At 41.1% G+C, this 20130-nt stretch overlaps 1 protein-coding gene across 20 annotated transcripts in view; it reads left to right on the top strand.

Annotated features, from left to right (window-relative positions):
* Nucleotides 1–20130, top strand: part of TSPAN4 (tetraspanin 4) — a 469335-nt gene that overhangs the window by 370804 nt on the left and 78401 nt on the right. For all 20 annotated transcript variants that reach the window (XR_012042902.1, XM_072863719.1, XM_072863720.1 and 17 more), the window contains one exon: nucleotides 19645–19836. Coding sequence is in view for 19 of the 20 variants with exons in the window: in XM_072863719.1 (XP_072719820.1) it covers nucleotides 19645–19836 (192 nt within the window). In the remaining variant the exon portion in view is untranslated. The remainder of the gene's footprint in view (nucleotides 1–19644; nucleotides 19837–20130) is intronic.

Genomic DNA, 20130 nt, shown 5'->3' with positions numbered 1-20130 from the left:
TCTCAGTAATAAAATTTTACAGTCAGAATTTCTGTAAATGTGTCACTGTTGCCATGCCAGTCAAAACTAAGGCCTCTGCTACAAGGTTTTGCAGCATGATGCGAAAGAGACCTGAAAGTGGCAAGGTTGCCTTTTCCTCCCTTCCTCTCTTTGTAATTCAGATAGAGGCACAGTTGGTGAAAAGCACCGAAAAGGTTTGTTCGTACTTGCTCTCCCTGGCCGGCTCAGATACACTATTTGTATGTGTTTTAGTTTTTCACACCTGCTTTGAAATAGCAAGGGAAGATAATGTGGGAAAAGGGAGACAACTGCCTTATTGTTTCCTTTTATAGAAATGCTTGGGATAATCCAAGCAGGAGTCTTTCAAAAGGCAAAACTTTATCAAGAGCCAGCCTTGCTGTTGCTTTTACGCTTGGCATTATAAGTTGGGCCTCTGCTTTGGACTTATATTCTTCATGAAAAAACTTGGAAAGTGGAATTTAAAAACAAAAAAAGAGATTCAATTATTTTAGCTTCATTACGTTTCATGCTGCTGCTGCTTCTCCCTCTGGAGAGACTCTATTGCCATTTCAGACTCTTCTCATTTACAGAGTGTGATTGTATGAGTTGACCAAATTTTCCAAACCACTGATCTTGCTGCAAATGCTCTGCTGCCTTGTTGCTGGCTTATGTGCAGAAAGTTAGTGAATTGTATGGAATTGCCAATAGTTCTTTTAATTGAAGACAGTTAAGGGGTCTGTATTTTGCTTTTCGACGTTACTAGCTGCTGCGTTCCCTACGCATCGGGTGGAAGGGGAAGATATACCATAAGGGAAAAGGTTCTGCATGTTTGCATAGCTTCTTAGAAGTCTGTGGGTCTGTGCTGTTTTGTAGGAGCTGGATTTGACTGTGTCTCGTGACTCATGCTTTTAGGCAACTGAAATACTTTAAATTACATCAGAGATTTGGTTGGTGAATACCCCATTAGGAGTATGCTTTATATATCATGTGCATGTGAATAAGCATGTATGAGGGCATGCAGCTCATTCTTTTTTTTGTTGTTCTAGCAATTCTTTTTCCTTTCCCTTAACTCCTCTTGTATCACATGTAGCTCTGTCTGATGTGTTCTGCAGCACAGACAGTTTATTTCTTTCTCTCTCATCTGCTCTGCCTGACTGCAGGTTTACCCCATAATAACATGGACAGCAGAGACCATTGGTAGGAGATTAGGATTGGATAAACTTTCCTGGGCACGCTTAAATCCTATCACATACCTATTATAAAGCAGCTGCAGACCCAGGGAAGAGGCATTTCATTGATCAAAGTCTACCTAGCGAGCTCTAAACTTTGTGGTCTGTATATATATTAATGCCACCACATTGGCAGCTTTTCACTAAATCTAAGCAGAGAACAGAGTGTGTGAATGCAAAAAGTCTTTCACAAACTCCTCATCTGCAGTCAGTCCAGAGAAGAGACCATGGGGGTGGAAGGCATGAGCAACACCTGTGTGGAATTTAGCTGTGAATACCACGCTTGTGAAATAAGCTCTGACTTCAGAAGGGTAGATGGCACGTCTTGGTGCAGAGCATTATGTGTAAGTGGTTCTTCCCTCTCACTGTGCTCAGCTGGCATCACGTAGAAATCACGTCTTCAGAGCTGAACCTGTTGAAGTGTCTCAGATGGGCCAGATGAGGCTGGAATTGCTGCAGACTCCCTCTGTCTGCTGCCTGGCTGATATTTTTCTCCCAGTCTATGCCAGAAGGACTTTGGCTGCCCTTGCATCAGTCTGTTTGCTGTGGGACAGGTGGTGGTAAGCCATTCTGGCCCCCAGGCGTGAGCTTTTGCTATAGCCAGTGCTATCAGGAACAGACTGTAGTGAGCATTTGTGGAGGTACAATTTAATGGTTGGGGCTGGATATTGCACAGGATGCAGTGGAACAGTCTTGTAATGTCCCCAAAGCAGCTCAGGGATAATACCCTTAAGGCCTGGGGACAGGCAACAAGCACTTTTCGGTCAGCAACTCCAGCTGCACAACTGGGACAGCCTCCTGCTTCCCTGTGGCCACTGCTTCACAAAAGGTGATGCTTGGGGTTTGCAAAAGGGTTTGGCATCTGTTTAACCCCACATCCAAATGCTTCTGCCTTAGCTTCTGTGCAGAGCTGTTGTCTATGTTGATACTTTGAGGGGCACCTGGAGAAATGTTTGACTCTCTTTTCCTGATAGAGCCTTAGACGGTCCATTTTACAAAGGAGAGCAATAGGGAGGTGATGTAAAGAGGGATGAACTATTTCTCATTGGCAATGCTGAGCATTTCTCCTTTTCGTACAAATATTGCCACTATTTAATTCTGCATCTCGAGTTGGCAACAGTAATAAAATCAGCAAGCAGATGCTTTGCAGAGAGAAATTATTTCTCTGCCGTTGGTTTTCTTTCCCTATAGCAAAGTTTTATTGTGAGTCGATTGTGTCTGTAATAAGCCTGGCTTTCTGAGAGCCACTCTAGGGTAGGAGATAGGAAAGTTTCACTGTGAGCCTCTTGTCCCCTTTGTCAGAGTTAATTTCCCATTTCTAGCTGGGTTTAAGGTAATGGTGTACTTGTTTTGTCAATTTAATAGCGAGGGAAGCTGAAAGTTTTACTTGTCGAAAGCCCCTTTAGGGGAAAGCCCTGACACGTGTTCAGTATGCTAAGTGCAAAGTGCTGTTGTGCCACCAGCATCACTGGAGTTTGGGGATGTTCTAGCTACTGGTAGCCGTTGCAGGCTCACTGCGTGCTTTGCCCTGGATTGTATTGGTTTAAAGAGAAAGGACCTGACTTTGAATGTATTTAGAGCAGTAGGATTCCTGCCTGAGCCAGGGGTTTTCCTCTTCAGTCTGAAAAATGTTATATTGCCCGGAAGCCTCTGCTGGACTTCTGTACTGAGTGAAAGCAAGCGTGACAGAATCAGTCCTCTACAAAACAAGAACTTCTTTCAATGGGAGCAGTGGCTGGGGAAGTCACTTCTGAAGAAGAAGGTCTCACTGCATGGCAAGCTGTTTCCACTCTCTCTCTAAAATCTCTTCTACCCTGCCTCTTCCAACGTGTGAGTTTGTGTAAGCATGTTGAACATGCATAATTGTACTTATAAAGCTGTCAGGGTAAGCTTGACTATGTTTTCCTTGGGCTTGGGAGAGCAGAATGATATTTTACATAGAAAGCCTGAAGAGAGCTGACTTTGATGCAGCATTGAGCTTGCTGAAAAGTATCATACTTTGATCACAGCTCCTTGGAGGTCCTGACAGGAGTATTTATTTAAGTATTTCAGAAACTAGCTCTAGCTGCTTGCACCAGCCATAGCTATTTAAAGATTACAACTGAAGATAATTATTCTTTGTAAGAACTAGTTTTTATCAGAGAGGACTAATACACAGCCCTGGTAGCACCATGCATGTCTTCATGGTGCTTTAGCACTTCCTCATAATCATTCACACTAACACTGCCCAACTGAGCAAATCCCATGGCTATTTCATCCAGATAAAATGGAGAAGATGGATGAGCTTTTCACTGCCCCTGGAAGGCTGACAACAAATCTCAGATTCATCAGACCAAGGAGGAAGCAATTACCCAGACAGCAGCTTGCCAATAGCAACTTTCTCCCTTAAAATAAAGGGGCACAATGACAGCATATTTTCATCAGCTGTCCCTGTGCTGCTGCAGTGAAGGGAAGGCAGAGGCTAGGTTTGAGAAAGCTGCCTCTTCCTCCAGAGCTTTCCTCTGACTTTTCTCCTTCTAAACCTCTGCTTTCTTTGTTACTGTATGTCCTTGTGCCTTGAACGCACTTTATTCTCTGCCACCTTGTACTGGAACAACAGAAAGACAGACATTCTCTTAAATTTCATGCTGCTTTGGACAAATTCATCTGCACTGGCACTTCCACTTTGTTTCCTGCTCCATCACAGCTTGAAATCCAGCATGGAACAGCTCAGACACAGGATACCGATGACGCAAGTGGCATCTGAGGAAAGTGGGTTTTTGGGATGGGAAGAGAGGTACTTGATGAATAATGAGACCATGCATCCCACATATGGTCACTCAGACTTAACGTACCTAAACCCGAAGAGAGAGCAGCAGCATGTCAGCAACTGTGTAGAGAGTGTATTTTCCCCAACAGTTGTGATGTAGATGAGATAGGTAAGAAGACTGTTAGTAGGGCTGTTTGTCTTGGAGGCTGAGTAAAGTGGAAGGATGAATTACAGATCATAGCATGTGTAGTATCCAATAGCTTGTATGGCAAAAGCCCACAGAGTGTAAGTGGGAAATGCCTGCTAGTCTCATGTTCCTTTAACTAGTCTGGAAGGTTTGGAGCTGTCTGGTTTGGCAGGAGGGAGATACTTTTCTGTTGGTTTTCTTTACCAAGTGCATGCAAATGGTTTCTTTGAGTTTCATTCTCCCTCCATAAGCAAATCGGAGACCGCAGTCATTGAGCAGAAAGGAGTTTTGGTTTACTGAACACAGAAAGCCTTCAAATTAGGCATGAATGCAGAGCTTCTCTAGGATAGCAAAAATTGCTGAGATAGCATATCTCAGGATGAAGGTCAAGGATGGAGAGGGAACATTCATCCAGATCACAGTCTGGAGGGAACTAGTTAAAGAGGCTATTAGCAAGGCTATTTACTCAAAAGGATTTCCCTTCATGTTTCTCTGCTTTATCTTTCCACTTTCATTTGAGGACTCTCATTCATCCTGCTATGCTTTCCTCCCTTGCAATATTTCAGCCGTGTACTTTTGATACCTGTCTTTCTTGTGAGAGAGCATCTTCTTAATGGCAAGTCACACTCTTAGAGAGCCGTGGGAAAGATAGGAGGTGGACTGAAAATTGGATGCTTTTTTTTGTTGTTTTTGTCCTGGCAAAACCCCATTGCGTTAGAATAGTTCTTGAGATGTGCCACATGCCATGTCAGATATCATAATTCTAGACTAACCACCAAGCATTGCTGTTACTTGATAGGCAAAGCTCACTTGCCCTTGGGAGAGAGAGAGACCATGCTGGGATTGAAATGCCAGAAAAAATACTGAAGTGAATGCCTTTTGGGGATTCACTTCATTGTCTGAAGGTGAGCTGTTAAATGCAGGCTCCAACGACGAGAGCTTTCTGCCCCTTTGTGTTTTGGCTGTTAAATGGTTAATGGAATGGGAATGGAGACTGCTGAAATCATCTTGAGACGTTCTCTTGATACTGAGCTGCTCGTTTACAATTTGAAATCAGTCATTTAGCTTTAAGTGGCTATGGGTCATTAATTATGAGGAGGTTCTCTACAGTACAGCTGCAGACTGTAAGTGGCCTCATGATGAGTTATGAAAGAAGACTTTTCCCTTGATTCACAAATATGATTTTTAGCCTGAACTTAACTGAGAGATTGCATACTGAGAGTCCCATTGCCGCCTTCCGCCCTCCTATCCAGAGAAGCTAATTTTGTAGTTAATCCAAGAATATGGTTCACTATCCAGAATATCCTCTTGTTCTTGTTTGGATTAAGTTATGCTTCTCAATGTTTGACTTCCTTTTCTATCCCACTCCCATGTCTCTCTCTGGTTTTATTCTCTAGTCGGATCTGTCCCACCCAGCACAGACCCATTGCAACAGTCTCTGCCCTGAAGCTCATTTATTCTCTTGCCTATTAAATTTGCATTAAATTCCACTGTTTTGTTTTGGGGGACATCCTAGAATTAGTATGCAGCCTGGTGTAACAAGGCCATTCTCTATATTTCCTCTCTTTGCTGAAGGCTGTAACATTTATATTTGAAAGCTTTTTATTTTTCCACCTGTGGCATTTGAATTGCAATACACCCTGTGGACATTTCAGCTTTGTCAGCTTGACTGTTATTAAGCTGTAATCATTTATCATCATTGGCAATGATTTTATGTCTGGTTTTTTTTAGCAGGTATTGCAGAACATTTATTGGTAAACTGCTGTGAGCGTGCAAAGACTTAAGATATATAATTTATAAAGCCATATTTATGTAGCAGTGCTTTATGATGGAAGGTTGTGCTGAGAAAGCATTTGAGATGACGGTTTATTTTTAGATGAGCCAGAAGTCTTTGTTTCCATCTCATTTCAGGCCCCAGCACAGAGTGATTGAGGATTTCCAGAAACCCAAAAGCTTTTTCCCCTCTTAATGGCAAGAGAGAGTATGTAAATAAAACTGACAAACATAAAAATGCAATAAACTACAACTGTTTCGTGAATTTATAACTTGAGGGGGCAAAGTAATAAAGCTATAAATTTGTGTCAGTCATACTCCTTTATTAAGAGCTACTAAGCAATACATGTAATGGGCAGTGCAAGAATGTAAGTGTAGCTGAATGCTTTCCCTGAGCGTTGACTGGAAGGGACTTGCTAAAGTGAGATAATTTGATCTTGTGCTCTCTGTGTGTATTTGCACACACATGGGGTTTTAATATCTATGCGGTAGCATGTTTTTATCATAAGGAAGAAAAAGAGCAATATGTAATTTTAATTAATAAGGGTAGATGAGTTAATTTCCAAATTACCTCAGGGAGGATTGTGAAGTTTCATGACCTGACATTTGAAGCAACAATCATCTTTTCTCTCTTTCAGGTAGCAGGGCGAGGGAGGGATTTTATGTTTGTCTATGCTGTTTGCTCTGGCTACCCTACAATCACTGCATAGAGTAGATTTCCCAAAGGGTGACTTGTCCTGGATGCATATTCTAGGATAGTCTGGAATGACCTTTGGAGGTGCCTGTTTCTTTCCAATGGCAAAGGAAGAAGAGTCTGGGCAGATGGATTTGAGCTGCGATCCAGGTTGCCCTACCTCTAGGCATCTGGGCTACTGTTGCAGTCAGGGAGATTCTGGTCAATGCCATTAATGGTGTCTAGGGAACTATTCAACTGACCAAAGGCAGCCTTAGACTATGATGAGCTATATTGATTTCCGGACACCACTAATAGCATTGACATCTAAAGTTAGGTGACCTGAATCCCACCCTAGACGTCTAAAAGCTGGTTATATAGACCTGAAGTTAGAAGAAATAATTGCAATCTTTCTGTGTTGTGTCCCATAGCATTTGACAAAAGAAGATGGAGTTTAGTCCAGAAATCTTCTGCAGCTCAGAAGTTTCAATGGTACTTATATGACCAGAGGGGGACTTGCAGGTAGCCCTTAGTGTAAGCTTATTGTTTGGACAGTCCCAGTGGGAATGTTTATACTGATTTTTACTTCATAGGCTTTGCACTCATTTCCACAGATCCCTGAAACAGAAAAAGCAAAATAAAACGTAAAAGCAAGAGATTCTGTGGGCTTTCCTATCTGTACCTTGCAATGAAGCTGCTGATCACAGATCTGTTTAACTAAATGTGTTTATTCCAAAGCATCTGAAATGCTTTCATAGCAGATATTTGGTTGGTGCTAAGAAAGGACTGTAGTGTTTCCTTTGGGGATAACTAGCATAGAAAAAAAGATTATTTGAGGTGGCATTCATTACTCATGGCATACTGTCCATGCTTGGGGGTGGCTTGGGATACAGGCAATTGTATAAAAATAGAACTAGTAAGAATTCAGAAAAGCCTCAGATGTGCTATTGTATAGCAACGCCTAATGTAAATAAACAATCATTAAAAATTGCTAACATAAAACAAGGGAATAATTTTTGCTTTCTCTTGTACTCCCACCCAATTAGAACAGTTTTCTTGACAAGGCATTTGAACTATTGAAGTGAGAGATGCTATTCCAGTCATAATGCTGGTTTTGTTACGAGGGATTGCTTACATGGTATCATTAGGCAATTGCGGTGGTAGTAAATACTTTGTTTGCCTGTCCAAATATTATTAACAATCCATTAAAAAGAATCCATAAAAGATTCAGAATGCATTTTGCTTAGCTTTCTGATGGTGTTCAGTGAAAGAAGATGAGCTTTGTGATGTGAGGCTGCTTGTTATTAGGGTGTGATTATTGCTCACAAGTCTGTTATTGATCAGGGGATCAATGCTGAACATGGTAGAAACCCTTCCTCGACCATGTGAGCTGCTTCTTGATGTGACTGTTTAAAAAAGACTTCTCATTAAAAGCCAGTTGTGGTGTACAAGTTTGGTCATTCTCCCCATCTCCGTGGAAAGCTACACCTCAGAAAAGGAAGGTCTCACTGCATCTTAATGTATTTCACATTTTGTCATTAGTGTTGCTATTGCTGGTATGATTAGCTGTCCTCCATGGAGCTATGTTTGCATTTGCATCTTGGATACCCCAGTTGGTTTTGGTGTTTGTTGGTTTGTTTTAATACAGGAAAGAATATTAAGGTGATGAGTGTTCATTTTGCATGTGAGCTCTTATGGCAGGCAAGGGGTTAAGTTGTATCCTAGAGAGTAATAGGTTTCAACTGTGAAATGTGGCAGAGAGGCTGCCGGTGGGGAGGGAAAATAAAGATACAAGGAGAGGGTGGGAAATTGTGTTGGAGTGATTTGAACCAGTCTTTCATTGCACAGTTTTCTTTTATTCGTAAGGCCTCAGCACCCCCACCTTGTACTCCAGTTGTTTTCTAGTTCGTTTTATTCCCGACACTAACCTCACACTTTATGTTACTTCCATTGATTGATGCTGTAGTCTTGTTATGATATGGATTGGAATGTGTCTTTAGCTTTACTGGAAGCATGAATATGAAGAAGCCTCTTAATAAACAGCAATTAGAAGGTTTTCATACCTGTGACTCATTCAGATAGGAGGGTTGTGCTGCAGTCACATCTCACAGCTTTCTAGGAGCTGAGATATTGTGTAAAAGTCCTACTGCTTCCCAAAACCTTCCTGTCCCTGCTGGGGATGGGCTTGATTCCTGAGCAGGGCTTGAGCCCCTCAAGGAGAGAGTTGGGTGTGCCAGGAATCAGCCTGAGAGTCCTGTGGTTTTTGGGGAGGAACTTGGAGAATAGTGGGAAGGGACTTTCTGCAATATGGAAGATTTGTCTGTCCTTGAAAGGACTCAAGGTGTTGCCAGCACCTGGTCAGAGAGAGCAGGTCACAGGCGCAGTATCTATGATGGGACCAAGGGAAGGGAGTGCTGTATTGCTGGTGTTCCCGCTGACCATCACCTCCAGCCCTCTGCTGTCAGCTGGTAGGTTTAAGAGCAGTATTTGATGGTGACCCTATATATCCTTGTTGACACTGTTACTATTACTGGCTGCTGAGTGAACTTCAGAAAGTTGAATGGGGGGGGGAGAATGTGGCATAGCTGCGTTGCTACTGGAGGAATTGCAGAAGACCTGTTCTATTGTGTAGACCATATGTTTGCAGAGAAAACCAATTACTCTCTGAAAAGATCTCCATCAGGAAAATTAACCATAATCATAGTGGAATACATCAGCACGATTTGGGACCTGGGGGAAGGATGACCTTAAAATCAGCCTTGAGATGTAAAGAGCCAAACATGTTAGTAAAAGCCACCTGCCCCCCATTCCAGGACTGAAACCAGAGACTCTTTTTGTGATCTGACCCAACTTCCAGAACTAAGTTCAGCTTCTGCCAGGGTGCATTGTGGGAGATTCTTTGTTCAGACTATTTAATCAAATATTGGTTTATATAATCAAGACTCTTGTGTTTTGAAAGCTTTTGTGAGGGAGGATATCAGCTTTAGCTGTTGTAATTTTTTTTCACAGTATCAGCAATTTTCTTTTTTAGATACACAACTGATTTTGCATTTCAATATAGTATCTATATTCACTATGGACGTTTCTATAGCAACCATCCTTGTGCTATCTACATACCTCTATGGATGGATTAAACATGCAACATAAAAATGTTTTTCATTTTGTTTTTCTGCAGACTGTGCCTGTTAGCACGTTTTAAAAACTTTTTGAATAATATGAAATAGAAAGACCATCTCTGTTGTCTTTGTACTCCTTAAGAAACCTGTTTATTTATCTTTGCTTTTTATATGACCCCTATAATCTTATTATTTCAGTACCTCTTAATCTAAACCTATCCAATGCCTCTAAGGGAGACAAAAGCACTAAAGACACCAAAGAATCTGGATTTTATCCAATGCAATAAATCTGTGGTAAACCAGGGAACTGAGCTGTGGCCTCTGGAGTCATTATATGATACTCATTATCCTCAGTTTCTCTCAGCGTCTCACCAAATGGTTTAGGTAAAATTCTCTGTCAACAATCTCCTTTACAGAAATCACAGTTTTTGTGTTGTGTAAAAGACCAAACTTTACTATTTTATTTGCTTCTATTGTTTTCAGTATTTAGTGCTATGTATGTGACAACAGGTGACTAAAATTGCATCTAGAGCTCCAGATCTGGTCTTTTGCCAGTTTATACTACAAAGTCATTTAAAAAGTTGTGTATTATTTTACGGATGGGACAGAACAGGGACTCCAGAGCACACCCAGTTTTCTTCTATTTCTGCTTCTTTTTTAAAAGATTTAACTTAATTTGATGGATTCTGATTCCAGACCTCATGCATGTATTCCTCTTTACAACTGTATTGATTTCATTACAGTCATCCGAGGTAGATTTAGAAATTACATTTGGGGAGCAGATGAAAAAGCTTTTAACACTTTCAATTTGGCAGCAGTTAAAACTGGGACCTGAAAAAGACACATTATTTTCGTTGTCATGTATTCATCCATTTCCCTCTTCTAACTCATGCATTTGCTCTGTGGTTCAGTGAGTTGTCATTAACTCAGTACTTTACTCATAATCGTTAATTTGAATTAGAGTTTAGGCAAGTTTCCAAATTAGATGCTTGTGACACTGATAATCACCATTTTCTAATATTCTGTGATCATGTTTAATCTTTTATCAGCAATGCTGATAGGTCATCCTCACCTGTTCTATTTCTGCAAGTTTTTGCATCTTCAGTGATATGACTTTGCAGTATGGGGCAATTCAGTGCACTACAGAAGTAACTAATTAAAGTCAGTGGTAGTTAAGCACATGCTTTAAATGCTTTGCTGGATAAGTATGCAATTGAGCACATGTTTAAGTGTTTCAATGAATTTTGAGCCTGTGAAAGGAAAATGTCACTTTTAGATTGGGTGTATTAACTCATAAATGTCGTAGTTCTGTTCTTTTGTAACTGTAGTTGATAGATAACTATGATTTAGAGGAGCAAGTGCTAGCAATGCTACTCATAAAACAGCAGGGATTAACTGAATGACTTCTTATTCACTTTTCCATTAGCGCGGTGTCAGCATGATATTCTGTCTTTTGACATCTTCAATTGTCCCCAAATTTACTTTAGTTGTATGAGACTGCAATTTAGTGGTGGAACTCAACTGGGGAAGAATAATGAATTTCTTAAGGCTTAAGCTCTTGAGGCTCAATCCTCACCAGGGTAACTGAAAAAGCAGCATTTTATGTTTCCATTATTGACACTATGAAAATGAATGCCCTTCTTGTGATGTTTCTTTGCCCACGTAGAGCTCCAAAGTCCTGTTTGTAGACTTTCTAGGCTTGATAAAAATGCTTTTGGTATTTGTCAGGCTCACCCACTGGGTGGAATATCCTAAAACAAAGCCTATTTATAGGAGAGAAGTGTCTAAAAGGAAGGAAAGCAACATCATGAGCTATTGAAGTGTGTTTCTTTGAACCTGTGACAAGCGAGGGCAGCGAGGGTATGAATCCCAAGATGTCATGCTGGCAGGCAGAACATGGGTTAGGATTGTAGCCCTCAGCTACCTGTGTGTGTAACGGTTGCTTGCCTGTCATGCAGGATATCAGGTTCAGGCCCGTGGAAGATGGTGCATCACATCTACTTTGAAATCAAGTTGAGCGCTATACACTGCATTGCACCACTGACAAGACAGTGGCTTGTAAAGGAGAGGCAGACAGCATGTTAATCAATTCATAAGAAAAAGGCTAGTATAATATTCAGTCTGGATCCTTGGCTGTTGATCAGGGTGGTGACTGATCAGTCATGCTGGTTGACACTAGCAGGGAATGTAAGCCTGCAACTCTTGGGAGAAGTTTGGCTGCTGCTTGTGTACATAACAGCCCATATTGCAAGATGAGATTTTTGTATTTAAAACTGATTTTTAAGCAAAATGAAAAGAATATGGGATGGCAATGCCAAACAACTAGTGTCATAGAGCTTTTAATTTTTAACTGCTTATCTGCAGAGCTGAAGAGATTGGCATTTGAAATGCTTTGTGCTTTACTCAGTTGTGCTCTTTTAAAGCGTCTTCCTGTAAGTCATAGAGATATTAGTGAAAGAGTTCAAAAATGGAATTAAATGACACCAGAACAAAATAAAATTTTGGCTTGAGAGAATATACCACAGTGAGTAGATGTTGTTCTAAAAGAAAGTGTTGAGTCTGGGAGTAGAGCAGCATCTGTTTGTGATGTGTAATTTATGTGGGATAATGTCTGTCTACTGGGTGGAGCTGGCACTCATTAGGATTTGATACCAGATGTGTCTGAGAAGCAACACAACTGAGAGCCCATCTGAAATAGATGAGGTAAGGATTTCCTGAGTTGTTCCCTTTTACAGAGGGGCTTTGCAGACTGCAGGCTTGGGTTGGTTTTTTTTTTCCTTTCTTTTTTCCTTTCTGTACAAACCTCATGATGTGCATCCCATGTCTCAACAGACTTTTGAGGTCTATCCCAAGACTCAACAGATTGGAGACTTTTCTGCCCTTATTTATGCTTCTCTGAAAAGACTTCTTCAGGGAGGGGGGACTGTGCTGACTCAGCCAGCCTGACAATCAAGGTGCTAAACATGTGTGGGTGGAGTATGGGGTGGAAAGGACATGCTTGCATTCAGCCAAGCTGAAAAAGGCTGCTTAGTTCCTAGAGTGGGAAATCAGGGAGACTTTTTACAATGATCTAGAGGATTTGTAAGCCCAGTTCTCATTGATTTTTTGATGCAAATTATGAGACAGCTCAAGTGCTCTGGAGTGATGACAGCTGAGAATTTGCTGTCAGCTGCCCAAATTCCATAAGCAATACTGAAAACCTAGGCCGTGGCTGCAAGAGCAGAAGGCAGCACTACAGAGGAGGAAGTGCATGTGTGTGAAAAGCTGGAGATATCCTTATTCTACTTCAGAAATGCAGTTAGATAATTTCATCCTTTTTCTTTTTTCTTTTTTTTAAATGTACCATAGCATAAGCACTGTGTTGTTTCTAGTTTAGCTATTGATTGCACCAACACAAGAGTCTGTTACATGTGCACATAAGTTCTAGGATTTCCCTGCAACTATTCTATAGCAAACTGAAAAAAATCTAGTGGACTGGGTGTGTAGAGGTTAGCAGGTCTTACTCCAGATTTGCTAAGGCTGAGAGAGAAGAGTCTGGATAGGATCCGTATGCCTATTGGAAAAGAAATTCAGCTTTCGTAGGTCCAATGGATCTGAGGGAGAGAAAGAGATTTTGAATTTGTTTCTAAATTTGATGAATGAACAGATTTCTAAATTTTGGGTTGAAATAAGCTATGCTTTCATTGATACAAAACCAAGAGTATGAAATGTAGGTAAGGAGAAATAGGGACTTATCTCTTTGATTGTTGTCTGTATCTATAACCCTGTCTCTGAAAATAGGCTGATGCCAAGCAAAGCAAGCAAGCAAAAAAAAAAATTAAATTCAAACTGTAAGTGAACATTAAAACTAGGGAGGGGAAGAGGGTGAAATAAGGAGAACATACAAATGCCCATAATGTTGACAAAGTTTCATCTAGCCAAGTACCCTATTTTTGGTCATGGTCGCTCAGGGATGCTTAGAGAGAATATAAGAAAAAAGGAGAGAGAACACAGGACATTTTTACCAGCTGCTCCAATTAATGGCTTAAGGTCTTCCCCTGCAAGGCCTGCATGCAAAATATATTTTTTAATAAATGCTAGGATACCTTGCCCTCCTTTGATTTGTGTAATCCCATTTTGAACCTGCTTATATTTTGACATCCACAAAACTCTGTGGCAATGAATTCCAGAATTTAATTAAATGTTTTGTGAAAAAGTACTTGGTTTTATTGGTTTTCAACCTGCAGACCAAGTAACGTCTAGCTTTTTTTATCTCAAGAAAAATGAATAATGATCTTCTGTTCACCTTTCTCATCCCATGTTGGTGTTTATGGACTGCTACTGTTCCAGTCTCTTCACTCTCAGGAATGTGGTCCCTACTGACTGATCTTTGTTCAAGTATTTTTTCCTAGTTCTTTTTAAATTGTTGCTAAAAGGACACAGCTCAGATCATGGCCATTTTGGATGGGGTTTGCGCATATCCTTCAGTTCTGCACTGCAGACTTCTAGAGCCTCAGTACACTAAGGGTAGAAATGTGCTTCAGTTCCCCATTTACTACACCATTTAACTTTCTAAAATCAGAGGCGCAAAGGGTTTAAATTTTATACCATCCTTTATTTGTTAAATTTGCATATATCATCCCATATTTGTTACATTTCAGACAAATGCAGCTTGTACTACACTGAGGTGGTACTACTAGTATATATCACATGAGCTCTGCTAAAGTGTCCATCCATGTGGTGGAGCACCATCTACAAATTCAGTCATCCTGTGTACTGGCAGTTGATAGTGGTGGTGTGGTGCCGATGGATGTCTACGCGGTCTTCAGTAGTCTAATGGCCATGAACTGCTGGCTTGAAGGTGTTTTCCAGAAGTGGTCACTCCTTCCTCCAAGATAGGCAGCAGCTGCACTGACAGTTTGTTGGCATGTGCTTGTACAGAGTGCTGCAGTCTCTGCAGTAGCACGCACGCTTCTATTTTTTCCATGTAAGATTCTTGATTCATTTGATCTTGTCAATGTATATATGTATTCCTTTTCCACCTCCTCTATGTGTCTAGCTGAAAGGAACAGTAATTTATATATGCCTTACATTACAAGAACATTTGATGGATAATGTTCACATCACTACTATTAATACTTTGACGTTGATTTTTCGATTGTATACTCTTACTCCATAGTTAGAGGGGGAAGCATCTTCACACAAGAGTAACTGGATAGCAAGTGGGATTGAGAAAGCCCTTCTAGTTTAAAAATGTGGAGACTGCGGGAGAAGAACACTCCAAGTGAGTTAGTTTAGCTACAAAACAACTAGTCATACCTTCCACTTGGATTGTGTTATCAGTATATTTTTTAATACATGAAGAATTTTTTTATCTAAAAGAGGAAGTATAATGAGTAGATCCTAATCAGATACAATATGAGAAGCCTCAATTAGATGCATTTTCCGTGTAATAAAACCAATAAAAAACCCACTTAAAGACACCAACACCATTATCATTAACAATGAGACAATTTCTCCTGCAGTATTTTAAGTGTGTAGCTGTAACTTCAGAATAATTTTCTCCAACAACATGCATATATCCGGGGCTGTTTGGGATTACTTTGTTTACCATACTGTAAGATCAATTCTAAATGTATACACTGAAGTCTGAATAATTTATTTTCTAGCCCATTACAACAATTTGGAGGATCTAATTCCATAGGCAGTTTTTTTGCCAGGAAAGCGAGTGCACACATATCTGTGTATCTCATGGGGAAGGACAGACAGACTGAATCTATGCTTTTAGAGTAAGCCATCTGCTTTACTGCTTGACTCCGCTATATAAATGCCTATGAGCAATTTGTCTTGAGCAGAATAAACTGCTCCTTCCACAGCCAATTGCAAAGACCAGGGCTTGCAAAGAACCTGCTACTCATGTCTTTGTACTCCTGATTTTGCAACTCAGGCACAGACATACCAAACAGCCTGTTTGAGATTTACACTGAGGTCTGTCCTGGAACAGACACTTAACTCAAATCTCCTAAGTCTTAGGGCTATGACACTATACCTTCTGGTGTGCCACTGTTTTGGCTGTAAAATAAAAGATTTTACCAAAAAATGCAACATTTATTGGGAAAAAAAATGTTAGAGGAAGCTGCATTTTGTTTCAGATTTTTCCATGAGCTGCCTTGCTTGCAAGAGAGTGGATTATCATGAACAATTAGGCAAATAACGTGCTAAATACTTCACAAGGGAATTTAGAAAATGCTGTTGTCAGTAGTCTGACATCTTTGAGGGGGATTTGTTTTGGTTTTGGGCTTGGGTTTTTTGTTTTTGTTTTTTTTTTTTGAAAGTCAAACCTGTACTTACCACATGGAGTCAATACAGACTCATATTTGGCTGCCAATAGATCAGGTTCAAGCTGTAGACTTCTCGCTAATCTTTTTGTTTTTATGTTTTCTGTTTTAACCATGACAGCTTCACTGTTTGCATGGAAGCCCCCAAATTATCAAGAGTAGCCCTGTTAATGGTTTTGGTTTTGTTTAATTTCTCAGCAAGCCCTCAAAGCTGTCAAGAGTTATCATCTCATCACTCTGCTTTTGACTGTTTGGCACAAACAAGGACTGGGGGTTGGGGATGGAGTAGGGAGAGAAAAAGTGGAGGAAAGGAAAATCAAAAATAACTAAGTAAAATTATCCGTAACTTAACAGCTCCTTAGATACCAAGACGAAGAAATCAAAACAGACAGGCAGCATAGAACCAACTACAACAGTTTCCTCTTCGCTCTGATCCAGAATAAACAAACGTGATCCCTCTGATCCCTGGATCTTAGACTGGGAATTATGCTGATGTTCAGTTCAGAATGGGGGAGAGAGCAAGCTTTTTGAATGTTTGGGAACAGAAAATATTCTGCTATCGTTGGAAAGGCTCCTGTGGCTGTCTTGGTGGGTCTTGGTTCCCTTAAGCATTTCCTTAACCAGCTGCTTGAGTGTTATTATGGTCATTGGATGGAGACTTACAGGTGTACTTCACTCCTTGGTGGAAAGGGGACTTTAAAGAGCAGTTTAGACTAGAGTTAAGGGCAGCCTGTTTCCCAGGGCCCTGTGTGACAGCTTAGCAAGTTTATTCAAGGACCGTGAGGGGATGTTCCAGTGTGGGAAAAGGAACAGGGCTGAACTAAGGTGGAGCAGCCCTCAGTAGTGTGTGCTGACATTTCCTAAGCAGCACTTTGTGAAATCCAGTTTGAGCCAGATGGTTTAATGCTCAAAGGATCCCTTTGTGCATTTCAGGGTTTGGTTAATCAACCTAAGGAAGAGCTGTGCATTATCTCTTCAAAAATAGGAAGATAATGAGCTGCTAGAGAGCCTGATGTATATTAGAATACCTCTGAATCAAGGACAGTGTAGTGAGGTACTTCTGCTGACCAACTGACTTGAAATATTCAGCCCTGATCTAAATGGGTACAGCCACAGTTGTGGCATTTTGCACAAACCGTCTCCTAGTTTTGTCATGTTTTGTGCCACTGGTGAATTCCCAGTTTCCGCAGACAAGAATGGCTTTGGAGGGAGAAGATGCTGGAATCAAATGTCCTAAGAGCATTATGCATTGTGCATCATGAAGAATTTAATGGGCGACAGAGGAGCAGGCAAGAAGGTCTTGCCTTTACTGAACACAGCAGCGTCCTCAGCGAGACCCACCTCACATAATACAAATGATAGTTGTAGGTGTTGGTATCACTCAAAGCAGTGTAGCAACATGGGCAGTGCGAAAGGTGATAGAACAAGCTGCCTGTCATTGGTGCTGTTGAATTGCTTCAGAACAAAGAACTGAAGATAGTAGCTAAACGTATGGCAAGGTGATGCCTATGCTGCTGCTGGGCACCTGCCTTCATTAGGCTTAATTGGGTCATTTGTACGGCCTCACTGTGCCTGCAGCTCCGAGGCTGATTTTGAGGCAGAATGTCCACCACGCTGCGGAGGCAGAAGCGCAGTTGTGCTTTCCATCCCGTTCCTTGGCCAGTTTGGTGCTATTCCTGACTGTACTTCAGCGCTATTCCTGGCTGTATTTCAGCACTCTGACCAGTTCAGTTTTAACTTGGGTGTCTGCCACCTCTCCTTCAATGCTGTTCTGTAGTCCAGTAGACCTTCACAGTTTTATTCCTGTTTTAGGGAACTTATTCCTAATTTTTTTTCCATTTTTATCCTTGGGCCATGTTGTTAGCTTTTGTTTATATCCCCTCAGTTACCCTAAATGATTTTCTATGGGCTACCTTCTTTAAGTATTCTTCCCCCTCCTCTCCCCTGGTTATTCTTCAATCATTTTAGACCATGTTAAAGGTCGTGGTCTGTAAGTGGGCATAGAGGGCAGGTGTTTCCAGTGTATATGATCAGGGCATGGACTGGCCCTCTGTGGTGCTTGTAGAGGGTACTTTGCGAAAGGGTGAACATGGTGATATGGGATGCCTGTATATGAAAAGACTGCTGAATGAAATTATTTGAGTTCCTGTGTCCTGGAGTCTGCCTTCTCTCAGTGGAGACATGCAGGTTGATGCAGCTGAGGTACATTACAATGAGGTATAGTTTGGCTCCTTAGTTCTGAACAAAATAAACTGGTTTGCAACTGGATGAGGAGTCCTGCCTTGAGACACAGCCACCTTTATTGTTCTTTGTTGGGGGGGAATTCAGTGGCATGCAGAGGCAACCTTAGCAATTAATAGTAAGAAATTGCTTTGCCTATTGTGTTTCTGTTCTGTGTTTCATTTCTGAGGTTTAGCTCTGCCCCAGGATTAGCTCTGTCTTTCCTTCCCTGGTTCATGAGCTGCCTTATGTTCATCCACTTTATGCAGACATTTAATTGATATGCTCCTATGTCTGACTTACTACTCTATGAACACAATTTCTTTCCTAGCCTTTAATTGATTTGGATAATAAAGTGCAATTATAAAACTCAATAAAAATTGGTTATTTTAAAAGGAGAGCAGGAAGGAAAGAAACCTAAGTGATGCTCTGCTGTGTGACTGTATAATAATGCAAAATCCCCTTTGGTTTAATTCTATTTAATTGCTCAGCTTTACTCAGATTGTTACAATTCTGCAGGCTTTCTCACAATTATAAGCAGCACACTTATAAATATTTGCATTTTTTAAAAGTTCCTTGTGTATATAATAATTGTAAATTTTATGTTTTTGTGGTGGCTGCATCCTCCCTTCTCCTTGCTCTTGCCTGGGGAGCCTGTACTACTGCTCTCCTCCAAAACTTTTCCTGAACCAGCCAAGTCCTCTTATGAGGATTGAATTACCAAACCAGTGGCCACATTAGGAGTAAACATGTGTTTGGGGTTTTTTAATGTTACGTGAGGATTCTCCCTCCTTCTCTGGCCCCTTTACACTCTAAATGCTCTCTTGCTTCCAAGGGAGGCTAGACCTTGGACAGGAACTAAGAAGGGGTGCGACGTGTCCTACCAGAGGATGCTCTGCCAAGATTTGTTTATGGCATGTGCCAGGGATGGGAGACGGTGTATTGGGGTGGGAAGAACAGGGGATCGAAAGTGCTTCAGCCATTCTGGGCAGCTTCTGAGGTACTGAAATAGGATATGGATTTTTTCAATCCCTTTGAGATCTGAATCTTTGGGAATTTCTCCTTTACTCAGTGTCTGCTTTTTCACTAGGGAGGAAGAGACCTGATATTTGAAGTTGTGTCTTGAATTTAGGAAATCTGGGTCTTTTTCTTGAGTGTTACATCTTACTGATGAGTTCCCCCTCTATGATTTTTTTTTTATTTCTCCTTTGTCTGTTTTCCCTACTCAAAGTGCCATTCGGAGAGATAATTTCTTATTAGGTGTGACTGCTGGGTTTACCCCAGCAGAGCTGTTCTACTGCTGCCATATTGATATGGATTAGTATCTGGGGTTGCTTGGATATGATAACTGAGTTTCTTTGTTTCTCTCTATTTTCCCAGTTGGGAGGCTGTGGAATCCTTGGAGTAGGCATCTGGCTGGCTGTTACCCAAGGGAACTTTGCCACCCTCTCCTCTTCTTTCCCGTCCCTGTCAGCTGCCAACCTACTGATCGTCACAGGGACGTTTGTCATGATCATTGGCTTCGTGGGCTGCATAGGTGCCATCAAAGAAAACAAGTGCCTCCTGCTAAGTGTGAGTATTAAGCCGCTATGCCATTGCCGTGTTTGCTGTCTTAAGGTGCTCGTGCTATTCCAATGCATGTTACAGTGTCCTTCCTTACAGAAGTTGCCCACTTGACATGGATGAGATGTGAGTCATGTTTGTATCAGTCCTTGATAGCTCTAAGAAGCTGCTATTCCTGACCATGCTTTTAACCTATCCTTGGAGGATGAGACCTGCAAAAAGGGAAGGGTTAGTGGTGGTGTTGGTTTACTTGAACTCTTCAGAGAAGAGGGAGGGGTTTGTGAAAACATCTTTTGCAGTGTA

The sequence above is a fragment of the Ciconia boyciana genome, chromosome 6 (assembly GCF_034638445.1).
Source record: "Ciconia boyciana chromosome 6, ASM3463844v1, whole genome shotgun sequence".
NCBI classification, from domain to species: domain Eukaryota; kingdom Metazoa; phylum Chordata; class Aves; order Ciconiiformes; family Ciconiidae; genus Ciconia; species Ciconia boyciana.
The sequence above is the reverse complement of the archived record's forward strand: the minus strand, read 5'-3'. Positions and strand labels throughout refer to the sequence as shown.